Source organism: Oncorhynchus clarkii, chromosome 32 (assembly GCF_045791955.1).
Source record: "Oncorhynchus clarkii lewisi isolate Uvic-CL-2024 chromosome 32, UVic_Ocla_1.0, whole genome shotgun sequence".
NCBI lineage: Eukaryota > Metazoa > Chordata > Actinopteri > Salmoniformes > Salmonidae > Oncorhynchus > Oncorhynchus clarkii.
This window is the reverse complement of record NC_092178.1, coordinates 33,899,636-33,920,301: the sequence shown is the minus strand read 5'-3', so window position 1 is coordinate 33,920,301 and position 20,666 is coordinate 33,899,636. Positions and strand designations below refer to the sequence as shown.

The following is a 20,666-nucleotide window of genomic DNA, read 5'->3' as shown; positions in this document are numbered from 1 at the left end:
TCAAGCCCTGTTTGGTTTGATGGGAAGCCTTGCTGCACAGCTATTTTCAGGTCTCTCCAGAGATGTTGGATCAGGTTCAAGTCTGGGCTCTGGCTGTGCCACTCAAGGACATTCAGAGACTTGTCCCAAAGCCACTTCTGAGTTGTTTTGGCTGTGTGCTTAGGGTCGTTGTCCTGCTGGAAGCTGAATCTACTCCCCAGTCTGAGGTCCTGAGCGCTCTCGAGCAGGTTTTCATCAAGGATCTCTGTACTTTGCTCCGTTCATCTTTTCCTCGATCCTGGTTCTTGGTCACCTCCCTGACCAAGGCCATTCTCCCCCGATTGCTCAGTTTGGCCAGGCAGCCAGCTCTTGGAAGAGTCTTGGTGGTTCCAAACTTCTTACATTTAAGAATGATGGAGGCCCACTGTGTTCCTGGGGACCTTCAATGCTGCTGAAATGTTTTGGTACCCTTCCCCAGATCTGTGCCTCAACACAATCCTGTCTCGGATCTCTACGGACAATTCCTTCGACCTCATGGTTAGTTTTTTCCTCTGACATGCGCTGTCAACTGTGGGACCTTATATAGACAGGTGTGTGCCTTTCCAAATCATGTCCAATCAATTGAATTTACCACAGGTGGACTCCAATCAAGTAACAGAAACATCTCAAGGCTGATCAATGGAAACAGGATGCATCTGACCTCAATTTCAGGTCTCACAGCAAAGGGTCTGAATACTCATGTTAATAAGGTATTTCTTTGTCATTATGGGGTATTGTGTGTAGATTGGTGAGGAAATTCCTGGAGAATCCCAGTGGATATTTATGTATATCAATACCAAATACAGGTGTCATTAACCCTGTCATTTAATTATCGCCGCAAACCATATATCCTTTCTTAAGTCATCTTTCTGCCTCTATCCTTCTCGCTCTCCTTAAGTCCTCTTCCCCTCCCTCCTCTCCACCTCTATTTAATGACTTCCCTCCCAGACAGTGAAAGGTCCCTGCTCTCTCCAGCTACAGAGAGTACAAACTCTCCTTAACGCCAACTGAACATTGTCTAATGTTACAGACAGTGGTGCCGGGCCAGCAGTGTGTGTGCCAACGTTGGTGCCCCATCCTCAGTCCGTCTGACCGACATACATTACAGCGTAGAAATACCCAGCGCACTAGAGAGTTATGAGGTCAGACGCCCCATTCCACAGTCATGTGATGGAATGCCCAGTCTATGTGATCTACGTCTCCGGTGGTTTCAGGTTTAAACGTCATGCGAAAGTGAAATGCCTTTCTTGCAAACTCAAAACGCAACAACGCAACAAAAACTAATGAGGAATAAGAATAACACCATAAATAAGTAAATAAGGATACTACAGGGTCAGTTCCAATGTGCAGGGATACTGACAGGTGTATGAAATAGAGCACACAGCCATGCAATCTCCATAGACAAACACTGGCAGTAGAATGGCGTGACTGAACAGCTCAGTGACTGTCAACGTGGCACCGCAATAGAAAGCCACCTTTCCAACAAGTCAGCTTGTAAAATGTCTGGCCTGCTAGAGCTTCCCTGGTCAACTGTAAGTGCTGTTATTGTGAAGTGGAAACGTCTATGAGCAACAACGGATCAGCCGAAAAGTGGTAGGCCACACAAGCTCAGAGAACAGGACCGCCAAGCGCTGAAGCGCATAACGTGTAGAAAAAATAGTCTTTCCTCGATGGCAACACTCGCTACAGAGTTTCAAACTGCCTCGGGAACAAACGTCAGCACAGTAACTGCTCGTCGCGAGCTTCATGAAATGGGTTTCCATGGCCGGACAGCCTCACACAAGCCTAAGATCATCAGGCGCAATGCCAAGCGTCGGCTGGAGTAGTGTAAAGCTCACCGTCATTGAACTCTGAAGCAGTGGAATCACGTTCTTTGGAGTGATGACGGTCAAATCTGGGTTTGAGAACGCTACCTGCCCCAATGCATAGTGTCAACTGTAAAGTTTGGTGAAGGAGGAATAACGGTCTGGGGCTGTTTTTCATGGTTCGGGCTAGGCCCCTTAGGTAAGGTGAAGGGAATTCTTAACGCTACAGCATACAATGACATTTTAGACAATTCTGTGCTTCCAACTTTGTGGCAACAGTTTGGGGAAGGCCCTTTCCTGTTTTCAGCATGACAATGTCCCTGTGCACAAAGCAAGGTCCATACAGAAATGGTTTGTTGAGATCAGTGTGGAAGAACTTGACTGGCCTGCACAGAGCCCTCACCTCAACCCCATCAAACACCTTTGGGATGAATTGGAACGCCGATTGCGAGCCAGGCCTAATTGCCCAACATCAGTGCCCGACATAACTAACGCTCGTGGCTGAATGGAAACAAGTCCAAAGTCCATGTTCCAACATCTAGTGGAAAGCCTTCCCAGAAGGGTGGAGTCTCTTATAGCAGCAAAGGGAGGGACAAACTCCATATTAATGCCCATGATTTTGAAATAAGATGTTCAACAACCATGTGTCCACATACTTTTGATCATGTAGTGCATGTATAGGGAGGGGTAAGGTGACCACTGGTGGAAAAAGTACCCAATTGTCCTACTTGAGTAAAAGTAAAAGATAACTTAATAGAAAATTCAAGTAAAAATAATTTTAAATTCCTTCTATTAAGCAAAGCAGACAGCCACATTTTTTAAAGATAACCAGGGGCATGCTCCAACACTCAGACACCATTTACAAACGAAGCATGTGTTTAGTGAGTCCGCCAGATCAGAGGCAGTAGGGGTGTGTGAATTAGACCATGTTCCTGTCCTGCTAAGCATTCAAAGCGTAATGAGTGCTTTTGGGTTTCAGGGAAAATGCGTGGAGTAAAAAGTACATCATTTGCATTAGGAATGTAGTGAAGCAAAAGTAGTCAAAAATAGAAAAAGAAAGGAAAGTACAGATACCACAACAACAACAACAACAAACTACTGAAGTAGTACTTTAAAGTATTTTTACTTAAGTACTTCCCACCACTGAAAGTCACCAGGCATCAGGATATAAGATACACAGAGTAGCAGCAGCTTGTGTGTGTGGGGGGGGGGGGGGGGGGGGGCCTGTGAGCAGCAGCTTGTGTGTGTGTGTGTGTGGGGGGGGGGGGGGGGGTGTAGGGCCTTGTGAGTGTGCTGTGAGTGTGCATAGAGACAGTGTGTTAGTGTGTAGGGCCCTGTGAGTGTGCATAGAGACAGTGTGTTAGTGTGTAGGGCCCTGTGAGTGTGCATAGAGACAGTGTGTTAGTGTGTAGGGCCCTGTGAGTGTGCATAGAGACAGTGTGTTAGTGTGTAGGGCCCTGTGAGTGTGCATAGAGACAGTGTGTTAGTGTGTAGGGCCTTGTGAGTGTGCATAGAGACAGTGTGTTAGTGTGTAGGGCCCTGTGAGTGTGCATAGAGGCAGTGTGTTAGTGTGTAGGGCCTTGTGAGTGTGCATAGAGACAGTGCAAAAATAAAAGGTCAATAAAGAAACAAGGTAAACTCAGATCACTATTTAGTCTGTGTATCTATTTAGTTAACTATTTATCAGTCTCATTGCTTGGGGATAGAAGCTGTTTAAGAGCCTGTTGGTGCCAGACTTGATGCACCGGTACTGTTTTGCCATGGGGAAGCAGACAGAATAGTCTAAGGTCTGGGTGGTTGGAGTCTTTAACCATTTTGGAGACCTTCCTACCAGCCTGAACATAACGAAGTCAGTGCTTGAGGCACGGCTCATTCAGCCCTGTGTGGAATATAACAACTCATTCAGAACTACCATCCTAGCTCATTCATTTCTACGATGGTCTAAGTCGTGATACCTCTGTGTGTGTGTGTGTGTGTGTGTGTGTGTGTGTGTGTGTTCCCCACCAACCCCCAAAATGATGCTGCGATGCAGTACCGTACCTTGATGAGATGTTTGTTGACCCATTTCATGAAGGTTTTCTTCTGCACCCGGTCTCGCTCATCTGGAGCAGAAGGAGGGAGGGGAAAAGGAGAGTTCATTAAACAACAAGTACAGCGTCCTCACCTCTGTATTGTTTACAAGCACGGCCCTAAAACATCTCTGTACCGAGGCTGTCTGGGAGCGCAGCGTTCAACCTGATTTAACCAGGCAGCGCTCTACTAAATGTATTTGTCTGGAATGGAGGGCTCAACAGTCATGTCTGCTGCTTTGGTCGTTTCTGGGAGAATTGCGCCTCGTCACACCTCTGTTTTGTAAGGGCGCTACGTTTGTTGAGTGTTCGTGACATCGCAGCTTGTTTGTGACACTGCAGAAAACTCCATATGGACACAGCATAGGATGCATGGTACATACGCATTAACCCCCCCCACCACGCACGCAGGCACTCCAACAAAACACACACACCATGACTCAGTATTTAATAAAGCAGAGAAAAGCCGCCTATTGAGCTGGTCGATCCCAGCTGTAGCCGCAGAGACTGGGCCAGGGGTCTTAGCACAATGCAGCAGCCTCCCAGCCTATTTCCTTTGTCGCCTGTTCTGAGCTCAGTCCAGTGACACGGCAATGCCCAGGACAGAACCTGACGACAGGCCCCGCTGCTGTCATCTCCTCCCCTCCCCCACGTGGAGCCACTCCTCCTCCTCCTCTCCTACTCTACTCTTCCTCCTCCTCTCCTCATATCCGGGTCTCTGTGTATGACATGCAGATGGGTGGCTTTGCTTTTCCCGCCTTTCCGTTCATATCTGACTCACTCCATTGGGACGCCTCTTCCCGCGTTCCCCTGGTTGTTACAGGCCATGTTACAGGCCATGTTAGAAAGGATATACGTTGTGGAGCTATTTAACAGCTTACATGATTTGAACCACGAACCAAAAGTCACATTCCAATCGTATATTTTACTGAGATAATGAGAATATATCATAATTGGCTATATTCACACTTGTCTTTTCTAGCATGGCCAACTAGTGACTGCTTTCTCCCCTTCTCTGCTCCAACCAATCAGAGAATAGTTCCTGCTGGTATTTCCCCAACTTGACCTTGATAAACTCCACTGTTGATGTGGTTGCCAAGGTGATACTATAAACAGAGTCGCTATGTGGGGGGGAAGATATGTTGTCTCACTTCCTCTCCCCAGAGAGGCCTACATACATTACACACACACACACACACACACACACACACACACACACACACACACACACACACACACACACACACACACACACACACACACACACACACACACACACACACACACACACACACACACACACACACACACACACACACACACACACACACACACACACACACACACACACACACACACACTGTAATGGGAACAAGTGGTCTTAGTGAGCTTCTATATCAGCATTGAGGCTCTTTGTGATAATGACAGAGTGATATTTTAGTGTGGAAATGCAGGTCAAATACCTGAATGTGGTCAAACCTAGCGGGGCAAGGTAACACACTATATGACTCATAATAATTTTACTCCGGGGGCACGCCCCAGGCACACACACATTTGAACACAGTCTTGCTAAATAGTTTCAACAGAAAAGCATGCCTTCGTTAACAAACCTGCCTGGTAAGCTGGCCTAGCCGGCTCAGCGGTAACACATGGCTTTCTTTGTGACATTTAGGTGAGGCTATGTCTTCATCAAAATCGGCTATTGGTGACAGTATATTAAACAAGCATGGCGCCCCCTAGAGTTTGACATGGGAATTAACACGATACCCCACATTGGCTACTGCCAGTGGAAACGCATGTCCATTGCCAAGGGCAGAGCCTGTACACCAACAGGGTTGACTGTGTGCTGTGTTTGTATGTGTGACAGCCACGGAAAGGCACGCATTCCACCACACAGGGAGGCATTGTTCAGCAGTATACACCCCTCAACACCATCCAAAAACAAACACTACCACTACTAGAGTGAGTCTTCACACTGTAAACATTGGTCGATATAATGCACAAATAGCTCAAGATGTCAACAGTACACCACACACACACTACAATATAGTGAACAAAAATATAAACGCAAAGTAAATTGTTGGTCCCATGTTTCATGAGCTGAAATAAAAGATGGCAGAAATATTTCATATGCACAAAGAGCTAATTTCACTCAAATTCTGTGCACAAACTTGTTTACATCCCTGTTAGTGAGCATTTACCCTTTGCCTGACAGGTTTGGCATATGAAGACGCTGATTAAACAAAATGATCATTGCAAAGGTGCACCTTGTTCTGGGGACAATAAAATACCATTCTAAAATGTGCAGTTTTGCCGCACTACACAATGTCTCAAGTTTTGAGGGACCATGCAATTTGTATGCTAACTGCAGGAATGTGCACCAGAGCTGTTGCCAGAGAATTTAATGTTCATTTCTCTACCATAAGCCACCTGACATTTTGGAGAATTGGACAGAACGTCCAACCGGCCTCACAATCGCAGGACCACGTGTAATCACGCCATCCCAGGACCTCCACATCCGGCTTCCAACAGCTACCCGGACAGCTGATGAAACTGTGGGTTTGCACGATGACCACTGGCACTCTGGAGAAGTGTGCTCTTCACAGATGAATCCCGGGTTCAACTGTACCGGGCAGATGGCAGACATGACTTTGTGTATGGCATCGTGTAGGCAAGTGGTTTTCTGATGTCAACGTTATGAAAAGAGAACCCCAACGGAACCACGGGGCAATGGAAATGGGAGTCATAAGCTACGGACAACGAACACAATTGCATTTTAATCGATGGAAATTTGAATGCACAGAGATACCGTGATGAGATCCTGAGGCCCAAAGTTGTGCCACTCATTAGCTGTCATCACCTCATGTTTCAGCATGATAATGTACGGCCCCATGTTGCAAGGATCAGTGCACAATTCCTGGAAGCTGAACACGTCCCAGTTCTTCCATGGCCTGCATACTCAGACAAGTCACCAATTAAGCATGTTTGGGATGCTCTGGATCGACAGCGTGTTCCAGTTCCCGACAATATCCAGCAACCTCACACAGCCATTGACGAGTGGGACAACATTCCACAGGCCACAATCAAGCAACCTGATCATCTCTATGTGAAGGAGGTGTGTCATGCTGGGTGAGGCATAAGGTCACCAGATACTGACTGGTTTTCTGATCCACGCCCCTACCCATTTTCTAAAAGGTATCTGTTACCAACAGATCTGTATTCCCAGTCATGCGAAATCCATAGATTAGGGCCTAAAGAACATATTTTAATTGACTGATTCCCTTATATGAACTGTTGCGTTTATATTGGTTTTATTCAATGTAGAAAACACAGGACACACACGGTGTGACATCCTACACGCAGAAAAAACGTTTTATTGAGCCTATGTAAATAACACTTAGCTGCTATACAGTGTACAACACATGCATACACTACACATACCGTCTCTCACACACACACACACACTGACCTGCACAGCACATGATAGAGTGCAGGTGGGCATTGAGGCTGGACTCGTTATGGTAGTCCCGCCACATCCTTCTTTTTACTGTTCTATCCTTCTGTATTTTTCTCCTTCCTCTTTCCTTCACCCGGCTTCTAAAGCCACTTCCTCTTTTCTCTCCCAGTGCACAAGTCCACGTGTGATTCCAAAGTCAGGTGGCACACCAGAGAGAGGCAATGTAAACGAGTCACTATTCCGCAATCCCAGAACTAGAGTAGTCTCTCTCAGAGGAAGTCCACGTGTCTTATTCCAAGCCAGGGAGCACACCAGGGAGAGGCAAAGTACACAAATTGCTATTTCAGTTTCCACAATGTCAAAACAAGAGTATTCCAATGAATTTGATTCTCCCAAAAACACTTATTGCAAGGACTAGTCTCCCCGCGTCTAAGACAAGTAGAGGGACTCATTTCTGGGTTGCCTCTTTCTGCCTGTCGCTCCCTTGTACCCACTCTCTTTCCGCAGGTCTTGCGGTCGCTGCCATTTCTAAACTCCTGGCCAGCCCTCACCGGAGCAGTCACACGTGTGTGTGTCAAAGTCACAGGCTGCCCCCTCCCCTCTGGCAAATAAAGACCGCCCCTCCAACCCCTCCCTCTGGTTCTTCCACTCTCGTCGTCTCGCACTCCCTCGGTCACTCCTGTCCCCTGCTACCGCGCTGGCCTGAGGCACGGTCCCTCGTTCACTCTACTCCTGGTGCAGGACAGACACCTTGTGCTCTAAAATGCAGCTGTTGAGCAGTGGCTCTGCAGACAAAGCAGGTTCAGAGCTGCGGTTCTCTCCCTCTCTCAGCCTCTCCCTCCCGCTCCCTTTCAAAGTATCTCAAGGCTGCAGTCCTCTGGTTAAGATGTGTATGCTGTCAAGACGGGGCAACAGCAGGTTGAGGAATCTGTCTGCGGTTCACAGTTGGAAATAAGAGGGGTTTTCCTTCTTCAGTCTTCCAGAGCAAAGGAAGGAAGTAGTTGTAGAGAGAGATTGTTTATCAAACTCTGGTTGAGGTAAATAATAAGGAAGTCAAAAAGAGAACGTGCTGAAGTGTCCCTTTATGATGATGTCATCCACTCAAGCAATCAAGCAAGCAGCAGACTCCAGTGTTTAGATTCCAGTCTGTTGCCATGTGAACACACACACACACACACACACACACTGCTCTCTCTAACAGAAACCAGACACTGCTAGCCCTAGACTGTAACCAACATCATTTACAATCTTTTTCTTTCCTCTTTCTAGGCCTGGGAACAAACATTTGCCACAATCCCAGAAGAAACCCCCTGGCTGTCCATTGTAGAGCCCCCGTTCTGAGCCAATGAGTGTTTTGTGTGTGTTTAAGACCACTCGTCTGATCACAAAATGATCTGCTGAGCTTGTGATGTCATCTGATGAGACAGAGACACAGAGAGAAGCTACTTCAGATAATCATAATAATAATCTGAGTAGCTGCCTTGGTCAGTGAGAACATGATACAAGTGTGTAGTGTGTATGAGGAGGTCTATTGGAGAAATGTCCAGATCAGATTTCTTGACTCCTCTCCAGGCGGGTTCAATGCAGATTGGGCACAACACCAGCTAGCTACAAGTGAACAAGATGCGTCTTGAGCTGAGAGCCACCGTCCCCTGACACCGTACACACCCACGAACAATCACAGAACGGGACAAACACACACTTTAGTCTCGGCAATCTAAATCCTAAGCGTTGACTCATCCTTCACTGTAACCCTACTGATAGCTACTCTGAGGAAAAATGTACTTTCTATGTCTGTGTTATGTGGTTGTCCCACCTAGCTATCGAAGATGAATGCACTAACTATAAGTCGCTCTGGATCAGTGTCTGCTAAATGACTCAAATGTCAAAATGTAGCCCCCTTTCCTATGACTAAGCATTCCCCTGATGCAACAGCATTGTCAGCTAGCCTATTCCTACACCCCTTCAAATCTGTCAATGTTGCATAGAGCGTCTCAAAACCTTTCACAACGCTAGCCCCTACAATAATTGTCATGTTTCAATTTTTAAAAAGCTGGAACAAAATCAATAGTAGAACTGAAACGGAGAGTCAGCAAAAACAGCTGCAACAACCTCGCTTCGTAGAACAACAGCGCGACGGCATATGAACATGTGACCGGAACATTGACATTATCACTGGGAGTCTGACAGTCAAGGGTGACATCACAGTCTGTAGTTTCTTATGGAAATACTAAAGACCAGGTAAAAACCTATAGTTTATACAAAAGAGCTGGCACAACAACAACGCCTAGACGGCCCCAACAAAAGCAGTGACGCACACACACACACACACACACTCGTGACACACAACGACAACACGCTCCGCCGGAAGAGTCCACACACACACACACACACTCCTCTCCTCCTGGCGATGATGCGTCACTCAGGTAACCGTGTTTCTCTCCCCCTATAGTGACCTCTTCACTCTCTCCACATATCCAATCCTCATCTTCCTCTGTCTTTTTTGTCCTTTGCCTTTCCCTCTGCTCACTCCATCCTTGTTTTCAAGAGGACTCTCTCCTCGGTTTTTAGAGCCAGAGCGCTGTTCAGCCGCTCCGTTTCTCCCCCGGCCCTCCAAACTATAAATACCAGGCAGAGCTTACGCTCTTAATACCACGCAGTATGCTTATCCCTCGCTCCCTCCCTCTCTTGTCATCGCGTCTAATCTCTCCTCTTCTGTCCGCTTCTCTCCTCAGTCTCATTCAATTAAACAGAGGAAGTCCCTGCTCCACCAAGTCTTCTTCTCCTGTTGTCAAATCTGATTTTTTCCATTTCACTTTCTCTGTCGTTAAAATGTCAGAGTTCATCACTCTCCTTCTCCGTCAGCAGTGGCACATCTCCCTCCCTCTCCCATCAATCCCCCTACATCCTCTTTGTTATGAACGTATAAACCAAATAAAAATAGGAAATTAACTCCTATAGCAAATCTAAATCAACCAGACCAACATTTGAAGCGATATTCCACAAAATATCCAGCTGCAATATTCACAAATATCCAAACCACTCCTGTATCGGGTAACAGGTTTTGAAAGAAAGTGCTGATATTCCGCTCCTGGCTGCTACGTAATCCCCCCCCCCCCCCAGTTACCAGGGCCCCCCGGCAGCCCTCTGGACGAGCAGTCATCAGATTAGCACATATTGAATTTGGGCTCCTTGTGACTTATGAGGACTTATGAGGATATTGGGCAGTGTTAACCTTATTAGGAGGAGATGCTGTGTATCTACGTGCGGGATACGCTGCACTATAGGGACGCAGGTTGTTTGGGGTTATAAGGTTGTGTTGTAGGTTGTTTGGGGTTATGAGGTTGTGTTGTAGGTTGTTTGGGGTTATGAGGTTGTGTTGTAGGTTGTTTGGGTTCATAAGGACGGTTATGTCTGCTGTTGAACTAAAACTATGTCCTTGTCAATGTCCCTTTTCACAGTTAGGAGGTTATACAGTGGGGCAAAAAAGTATTTAGTCAGCCACAAAAAGATGAGAGGCCTGTAATGTTCATCATAGGTACACTTCAACTATGACAGACAAAATGAGAAAAAAAAATCCAGAAAATCACATTGTAGGATTTTTAATGAATTTATTTGCAAATTATGGTGGAAAATAAGTATTTGGTCACCTACAAACAAGCAAGATTTCTGGCTCTCACAGACCTGTAACTTCTTCTTTAAGAGGTCCTCCACTCGTTACCTGTATTAATGGCACCTGTTTGAACTTGTCATCAGTATAAAAGACACCTGTCCACAACCTCAAACAGTCACACTCCAAACTCCAATATGGCCAAGACCAAAGAATACTTCAGGAGTTTGGCAATGAAGCCCTTCATCTACTTCCCCAGAGTCAGATGAACTTCCTTTAGACATAAAAGTGGTATCCACAAGTTCATCCGACTCTGGGGAAATAGATCATCCCGACGTATCCCTTTAATAATTCATTAATAAACAAAATGGAGATCAGTAAAATCACTAACTAATTGGTAGGTCTGCCATTACTTATTACTTCTGGAAACTATCATCATCCTCCCTCCTCATGAGGGAGAGACATTAGAAAATATCTTCAAGGTATGTGGGGGTTTTGGTAACAGAATTACAAGGCAATGGTTTTTTTAAACTTACAGAAGGTAAAACATCTTTCCAAAATGAAATATGTGATATTAGTTGGCAGGGTTCTATACGTCAACATTATTGTGTTTTAATGCATTTCTGATACCTTAAGACTTATTCTGGTTTTGCAAGACCCCTTTTTCCATCTGTTTATCCAGATATCTAATATTTAAGATGGAAAATGGTTTAAACACGCCTTAATTTTCACAAAAAAAAATTAAAACCTTCGCTTTCATTTGACACCCAATTTGATATGCTCCTACTGTATGAGCTTCACATATTGGTGCTCATGGGCCCTTTTACATGGAATAGCCCCTGTACATACACACTCATGCAAGAGCACAAACACACAGCTCCCCACCCTGCCCATCACTCTGCTGTGCCACGTCTTGCTTGCTGCTGCGGCTAAAAATAAAGCCAGTGCGCCAGCGTCACAAACACACAGCTCTGTATCAGTCGGTACCGCACTTTAGCGAGCCTAAACACGCAAGCCTGCATCACACGCACACACAGTACCACCCACACATAGCCCCAAGAAATGGCACACAGCACAGCTTTCCTATCCAGTCCCTTCAGATAGATGGTGATAGTAGGTCCCTGTATAAATAGGAAGTGGCAGTAGGAAAAGGTCACTCTTTCCAAGGCTTCCCTGTAGAACACAGAGGTGGGCAATACCTCTCTGTTCCTCCTATCATCCCAGACAGTCCTGTCACGCTAGATATTATACTCCTGTGACTGAAGGATATCAATTAAATCCTCCAAACAATTAGCAGAACGTCCTTGCCAGCGGCCACGGTGGTCCTTTATGGCTAATGATTAACCTCATCAGGATCGGACCCTTTTTTTCCCATTTTCGCCTAAAAATGACATACCCAAATATAACTGCCTGTAACTCAGGCCCTGAAGCAAGGATATGCATATTAGTGGAACCATATGAAAGGAAACCATTTGAAGTTTGTGGAAATGTGAAAGGAATGTAGAAGAATATAAACAATAAAACTGGTAAAAGATGATACAAATAAAAAAATAATAAAAAACGTTATTTTGTATTTTTTTGTACCATCATCTTTGAAATGCAAGACAAAGGCTATCATGTATAATTCCAGCCCAGCTGCAATTTTGGCCACTAGATGGCCACTCGATTTTGGCCACTAGGGGGCAGCAGTGTATGTGCAAAGTTTTAGACTGATCCAATGAACCATTGCATTTCTGTTCAAAATGTTGTATCAAGACTGCCCAAATGGGCCTAACTGGTTTATTAAGTGGCCTATTCTAGCATTAGCCACTATCAAAGTCACTTATCATTGGGATTATAGATAGTTGGACACAGACCAAATGTGATGTATTCCATATCTTGTATTAGGCTTTACATTAAAAGGATGTATGCCTCTTACAGGACTGCAACGGTACAACAACATATTTGTCATGGTGTTTATCCTCAGCATAAAATCAGCCACATGACGGGACTGAGTTGCTTGTCACCAAAGTGACTTTCTGTTCACTGCGTTAGGTGACACGATATTACAAAAAGCCGACTTAAAAACAGCCATTAAGAGACTTAACTGGCCACCTCATACAGTCCGCGACAAACGAGAACGTCCACTCCCATGAAATTGATTTGAATCAATGGCACATGACAGGTAGCAGCCACGCTGTGAAAAAGGCCAAATAAGGAGAACTGTGCCAGAATGACTCACACCGGTAGAGATCCAATCAGACAAACTCTGTCTTAGTTTAAAAGAGAATACACAACTAAATTAAGACTAGTTAGCAGATAAAACATTTGCTCTCTGAAAAGTAACACGTTTCCCAAACTGAAATCTAACAGAAAGAAGCGACATACTGTCATCTACATTAAGGAGTATACACACCTGGTGTAAAACGAGGGGTACGCCGTCGGCGGTAGAACCACACCCCGGCCGCAGTGAAGAAGTGAGCAGCCACCACCAGGATGGGCGTGACGACCACCGGGTCCATGAGCAGGTCCATTGCTAAAGCCACTTATGTGCTAACTGACCCAGAGTCAGTTTGTTCTTCAAAGAGTTCAACGAGAGAGTGACCACTTCCAGTGTCCAATACCAATCTCAGGTCTGTCCTAAGACGGGCAGCAACAAGCTACCGGGAAGAGTTTTGAAGTTTCTGCCTCAGCCTGTTAGAAGCATCGTCTCGTTTCTCTCCTTCCTGTTCTCTTTTTTTGCTGTGGATAATAGTCGGCTGTTGGATAACCTTTTTCCTCCTGAACACGTAGCATCAATGCTGAGAGACTAATAATCTTTGCCAAGTTCTTCTCTCCATTGGAGCTCCCGCCCTCTTTTCCTCAACCCGCTCTTTTTCGCGAGCCCCCCTCTCACACTCGTACACTGAATTCCTTTCCCCTGAAACAAGCGCCCGGCTTTAAGCCGTTGCTCCGACCACACAGTATAACAAAAAAGTTAGTAGACAGAATAAAAGCGATGTTGGGGTTCAATCGCTCGCTAGGGAGGAAACCACATGGGAGATTGTCTTTCCTGTCTGCGTGTGTCAGCGTGAGTGAGGGTGATTCAGGTCGCGTGTCAGGGTGGCATTTGCGTGAGAGCGTGTTGCCGTCTCGGAGTGTTTATCTCTGTTGCTATGGTGAACCAATGTCACTCGTACCGAAATGTATTAATGGCTATCTCAGAGGTTGTGGGTGGGTTGACCACATATGTGTGTGTGAGAGAGTGTGTGTGTGAAATTGCAGTCTAAAAGAGTGTGAGAAATCACAACATGAGGGTTGCTAACTACAAGGGTAACTATGCTGTACTGTGTGTGTGTGTGTGTGTGTGTGTTCATGAAGTCACGATATGCGAGACATACTGTCTCAGTGAGTCAGCATGGCAGGGGGACAGGGGGTAGAATAGATAGAATGGCAGCAGGTCCTCGAGTTACTCACGCTTCACAGAGAACCGTGTGTGTGTGTGTGTGTGTGATGTACACTATGTAAGTGCATGTATTGCATTTGTAAATGTTCTCCTGCATGCCAACACTAATGTTAGAGGCAACAACCTCTAACTGAATTGCTGTCCAAAATAAGACCGAGCAAAATATAAAAACAGAAAAAAGGTCATAAAATCCCATTTAGAATCAGATGAAGATGAATTGTGTAACACAGTGTGATAAGACCTATATAGAGTAAAAGTGGGCAGAACATCACAGTCACCAGTATTTTGGAGAGACATCTTGATACCCAGTTGTTCAGCTTGTGGTTTCCACTATGACTGTCACATGCCAGTCTGCCCTGGGAACTTCCCGTGTTTAATTACCCACCGTCCTCTCTGCCTAGAGCCAATCACATCAGAATCCGAGAAACACCATATCTAAATGCTAACCGCCACTACGCGTCAAAACCAAAACCCTGAGATGAAAACTGTAATACAGAGAGAGACGAACAGAGAAAGACCTAATAAGGGTAACGTGTCAATGTTTGAGTAACAGCCACAAATCTGAGGTCAGGAGTGTGGAGCCACCGCTGTGATAGAAGAGGCCGGTGCGTGTTGGTGCAAACAGTGGCACAACAGTCAAACACAAGATCTGTCACACTAGTTGAATAGCCACACAGAACACGGTCAAAAATATGCTTCATACCACATCTTACAATAGTTGACTAAACGGTAGACCTACACCGCAATCAGACATTCACTGATCTGAACTTCATCACTAATAACCCCAGCAAGACTGAGGAAGACTGATGTGTGTGATGCAATTACCTCAGCTAACCTCTCTGGGCTTGATTGCTGGAAGTGCAAGACCGTATCCACTATCAACTGTTTACACTGCCAGACTATCTAAGTGAATAGTTCAACAGCCAAGTTGATGAGTCTGCGAGAACTAAGTGTGTCCCTGACCTTACTGAAATATCAAACAGAATAATCAACACATGAACAGAAATTATAATATGCAAGAGGTCAGAAGCGCATGCCAAAACGTACACACACACGACAGTGAATGAGCGGATCATTGTGTGCCAAACACTGTCTGCCATGAAGTCAGGGCCTCAAACAGGGTCTGTTTCAAAGCCCCTCCACCAGAAAAGGAAATGTTCAATGCTGTGTGTGTGTACATAACACACACACACGTAACCAATGAACTGAGTGACTCATTGGACAAGGAAGGCGTTGAGATGTCAGACTACTGAGCGAGCGAGCGAGCGAGCGAGCGAGAGAGAGAGAGAGAGAGAGAGAGAGAGAGAGAGAGAGAGAGAGAGAGAGAGAGAGAGAGAGAGAGAGAGAGAGAGAGAGAGAGAGAGAGAGAGAGAGAGAGAGAGAGAGAGAGAGAGAGAGAGAGAGAGAGAGAGAGAGAGAGAGAGAGAGAGAGAGAGAGAGAGAGAGAGAGAGAGAGAGAGAGAGAGAGAGAGAGAGACACAGATGGAGAGATGGAAAGAGAAACGGGGCGGAAGGAAAGGAGGAAACAGAAAGATGGGGAAGAGATAGATGATGTTGATAGAGAGAAGGAGATCGAGGAGCTGGAGAGGGTTCAGAGAGAAAGAGACACGAGGGTGTCATTGCACGGCTCTGTGCGCTAATGGCTGTTTGTGTTGGGTTGTGAATGACCCATTTCATACAGAAAACATAATTCCCCCCACACACACAGTTCATTGTGACCACTGTCCAGTGTCATGACGGTCCCTGCTGTTCACACTTCCATTTCCAACAATATCAGTCCATATTTGACTTCTTCAATCAATAGCCGTGTTCCACTACTCATACTAACTGCACTAACTGTACTATTTGTGAGGTGAATTGAGTATATAGTGTGCTTATTGGTCATAGTATGGATATAGTTAGCATGCCAAAAGTTCCCAGATGTCGCACTAAATTCGCCAAAATATGAAGTATACACGCAGAGGACCTTTTTCGTACTTTAGGGCCCATAATGCAATTCTTCAGGAAATGTATGTGGCTTCACATCGTTTCCAGATTTGAAGAAAATGGCTGAAAATATGCAGCCGAAGTACAAGGAGAGTGGATACAAACGCATTGCTTTATCTAATTCCGACAAATGTTAAGAAAATGTTGAGCAATGTAATAAAGTAATGACTTTTCAAATAAGTTACCTTACACCTTATAATTGGCTGACAATTTGTTAGCAACGCTGTCCTTTACGAACCCCATAGCATATCATTACAGCAGTATGTACCGGTATGTTGTTAGCTAGCTACCTAACGTTAGTTGGCTACGTCTACATCAAACTTGCCAGTATATTAACTGTAGGCTAACTAACTACCCAACGTTTATTGACTTGACATTTTCCCGTCATAGCTTAACTAAATTGTATAGTCCTTGTGTATTCTCAATGGACATTCGGGTGCTTCCGTAAATTTGGGGGGGGGGAGCGTAATTAAATTACAATCAGTTACAATCACCAACGCTCTGGATAACATGAAAACTGCTTAACCAGCTCTGCTAGGGCAGGTGAAATGGTCAGAGTGGTCTCATTTGTGTCTGGAAGTAGCTAGCAAGCTAGCCAATGTTAGCTTGGGTGCTTGAATGAAATTGTAAGGCCAGAACGCTCAAATCAACCCTACTCCTGGGCCGAGCTTGGACGATCTGAGAGCGAAACGCTCTGAATTTACAAACAGACAATCTGACAATGCTCTGAATTTACGAGCTCACTCTGGCACTCCAGATTGAATTTAAGAACACACCCAAAGTCATAAAATGTCAAACTAGTCATTTGTTACGCTAACTAGCTAGCAAGAGGTTGCATAGCAACAGCATCAACTTCCGGTAGACAGATGAAGAGCTTGTACGCTCAACTGAAAGGATACTGTTCCTTTACAGTATGCTAAAATGAACTAATAGTATATAGTATGTAGTATATACTCATTAAGTATGTAGTATACAGTATGGGTATTAGAACATGGCTATGGTCTTCCTTTCCATTATTTTACACCCGCCCATCTACCCTTCAGTTGCTTGAATCCGCAGCATCCTATAGGATAGGGAGTCCGCCAACTAGATCACCCTGTGACATACAAGACCACACACACCGTGCCTAGTTAAGTAAAGGTTAAATAATAACAAATGAACACCATTAACTGAAACATGCCCCTCGCCCACACAGACGCACATGGGGAGTGGGGACAGACTGTGCTCGCATGAACACTGTATGCACACACTCACACACACAACATTACATTAAACGCTGCAGCAAAAATCAATTACAATACATATGATCTATTAAAACCATGAGGTTTGGAGAGACTTCCCCATACTCCATTTTTTCCCCCATACTTCCTTGTCATCTTAAAATAGCCCACGGGAAACATGAGAATGACAGCAGCATGAGGAAGAGGTGAATGAGAGGGGAGGAAGACAGACAGCAACAACAGGGCCATGACTCAACTGGCTTTGGCATGTCTTGTCAGAAGCAAAAAGCAAAACCAAGTCGCTCTTTCTCTGTCCCTCTGTCTGTCCGTCTTTTCGCTCTTCCATTCCTTCGGTTCATTCTCTGCTCACCACACCCATCCTCTATCTTCTCCTAGTTTCGTCCTCTGCTTTTTCCCTTGTGCCATAGATGCGGATCAAGCTAGCCCCTGAAATACAAGTCTTCAAATACAGTAGGCTAATAGCAATAGAATAGACACACACGGGCAAACCTAAGCAACCGGAAGGTCGCTGGTTCAAACCCCAGAGCCGGCAAGGTGGAAAAATCTGCCGTTTTAACCCCCAACAACAACTGCTCTCTGGGTGTGGATGTGGATTAAGGAAGCCCCACGCACCTCTGATTCAGAGGGTTGGGTTAAATACACAAGACACATTTAGATTGAATGCATTCAGTTGAGCAACTGACTAAGTATCCCCTTTCCTACTTCTTAGAATACATGATATTGTAGTAGTGTCCGGTCCAGTCAGCAGCTGTGTGGCCCTGACCCCTCATCACTGGGCGCCCCTGCAGTGCCGCAGTGGCCCGGTGACCACTCGACACCTTCATTGCTGCCATGAGCACACAAACACTTCCTGAAGAGGAAACTGCGCCAGCCAGGGTATTTCCCAACTCCACACTGTTCTACTCAATACGCCAGCTTGCAAGTTTAGAAAAATGTATTTTTTTTAAATGTAAAAAAGTGGGAGAACAGGATCTGAGGAAGGGGGGGCAGAGAGTTTGATACAACAGGGGTTAACAGAGTTCGGTTGAATACCACTGCTCTTCAAAATTGCAACAATGTATCTGAGTATAGTTACATGGTAGTACAGTAGGACAGTGTATTGTAAATGTTCAGCCTGCGGCATAGTAGAACGCAGGATGCTTTAGACACTGGAGGGAACTAGGGCCAATTTGCACAAAGCAAACAGCCTCAATTTCTCTCCAGGTTCATCCAGGACACGAGGCCCCTGTAATAACACATTCTACAGTTAGGGGGCAACATGGTTCCATCCATGTATACAGGCCTAGACCCACAGTGACAAACACAGAGCAGTTAGACGAGCAAAAAAGGACTCTCAGTTCTCCCGCTTCTAGTAAACTGTAACCAATATGAGCCGCACAACACAAACAGCAACAGGGTCAATTATAAAAAGGGATAAAGAGCTAACATGAAGCCAATCCATGGCTTTACTGAGTAAACATACAGGTCTACGAATAAAACACTAACAGCAGACACACAGATAGACATAGTGATGGAGGCAGGAGCCGAACACACTCTCCCTCCAGCTTATACAGTACACTTGTTTTCAGACTGGGAGAGGTTAAAATCCCTGGGTCAACCAGGCAGAAGTAATCACAGACAGAGTGGGAAGTCTGCATCATTAGAGCATTGTTAAAAATCACACACAGAGCTAATGAAGGCACAGATAGATACTGTAGCCTACAGTTCAGAAAATTCCCTGCCTTGTCGGCAACAAACCTTCCATGACAATAACATGGTCGTTTGCATCATTACTTGAGTGGTCTTGGAATTTTTTATTCTTTTTAATATCAAAAGAGAGTTTGCCGAACACACTACGGAAATGAGAATAGTGCATGCAACATCCATGGCATCCATCAAAGCAACAGGGAGGCATTTACAAACCAACCCTGCAAGTGATGAGCAGAGTGGGATGAGGGAGCGTGTTTTGACAGAGGTACTAAAAGGCTCTCTCTCTCCCTCCAGTGAGACAGAGGAGGCCCTACGGTGCCATTAGAGAGATTACAGCGGGAGATATGGGCTGCCGATAGAGTGTAATTACAACTCACACAGGAGTCAGGATTGGCCTGAGAGTGGTACCCTAGGAATACTGACCTATGGTCAGTTGAGGTTTGAGGCCCTTACTGGTTAAGGTTAGGATTTGGGGAGGGTAATATGACCCTAGACCTGTGATTGTGACTAACGGCAACTTCAACCTGGTTAGGTGGTGGAGGCTACAGAGAGTATGACAAAGGCTTCTATGCCGATTCCAGTTCATGTCAAAATGAATTTCACCTCGGAGAACGCTCTTCTACTCATTGAGCGTGTAAAACGAGAGTATACTTGTACAAACTCAGGAAGTTCACAGAAATTCAGCCCCTGAATAAATTGATTTCTTGACCTGTTGACAGACAGAGCCACCATGCGAGTGAAAATGAGGAACGACAAGAGGAGAGGAAATGGGGGTGAAGATAAAGGAGGAAAGGGCATGAGGACATGAACATTGCTTTGAAGTGCGTGATGATAAACCAGTGGTGAGACTGGCGTGAGGAACACCCATTGAGTCACTAGGATACAGAATGAGATTAGCCATCTGACATTTACTGTACGAGGCACTACAGTCTGAGAGGCTACATTCCAGTCACACACATCAATACTCCTCAGGCAAGAACTGAGACAGAGAGAGAGAGACAGAAGAGGTGAGTGATAAACACATTTGTTGGCAAGGGCAGAAAGGTAGAGAAAGCGGTCTTGTTTACAGGAAACACCTTTCTAGTTCCACAGTGCTCTCCAGGCAGGCAGCTCTCCAGTGGTGCTTAGCTCAGCCAGGGGAACAAACTCATCAAATAGGCCTCACCTGGACGTCAAACCAGCAGGAATACCCAGGTCATGTTCATTAAGGCACCAACGTTTAAAAAAAACCATTGCAACTGAAAATGGGTACTTCTCATTGGACAAGCCCAGGAAGTCCCTCTCCCGGTTTGTCTTTTCTGGTCTGTTTGGTGCCTGGTGAACAGGACCAAGTCCACTGCCCTGCTGCCCGTCAACCAGATGGAGAC

The 20,666-nt window shown here is 45.4% G+C and overlaps 1 protein-coding gene across 20 annotated transcripts in view; it reads right to left on the bottom strand.

The window, feature by feature from the left end:
* The window catches only part of LOC139391751 (microtubule-actin cross-linking factor 1, isoforms 1/2/3/4/5-like), a 228,335-nt gene that overhangs the window by 149,052 nt on the left and 58,617 nt on the right, over positions 1-20,666 (bottom strand). For 14 of the 20 annotated variants that reach the window (XM_071139260.1, XM_071139274.1, XM_071139265.1 and 11 more), the window contains exons 1-2: positions 13,355-13,531; positions 3,864-3,925 (exon numbers count right to left, since the gene is read on the bottom strand). In XM_071139260.1, coding sequence (XP_070995361.1) covers positions 3,864-3,925; positions 13,355-13,472 — 180 coding nt within the window. In that variant the 5' untranslated portion in view covers positions 13,473-13,531. Of the gene's footprint in view, positions 1-3,863; positions 3,926-7,361; positions 7,947-13,354; positions 13,532-20,666 lie in introns of those variants that run through there. The other 6 variants (XM_071139272.1, XM_071139281.1, XM_071139268.1 and 3 more) reach the window with 3 other exon arrangements.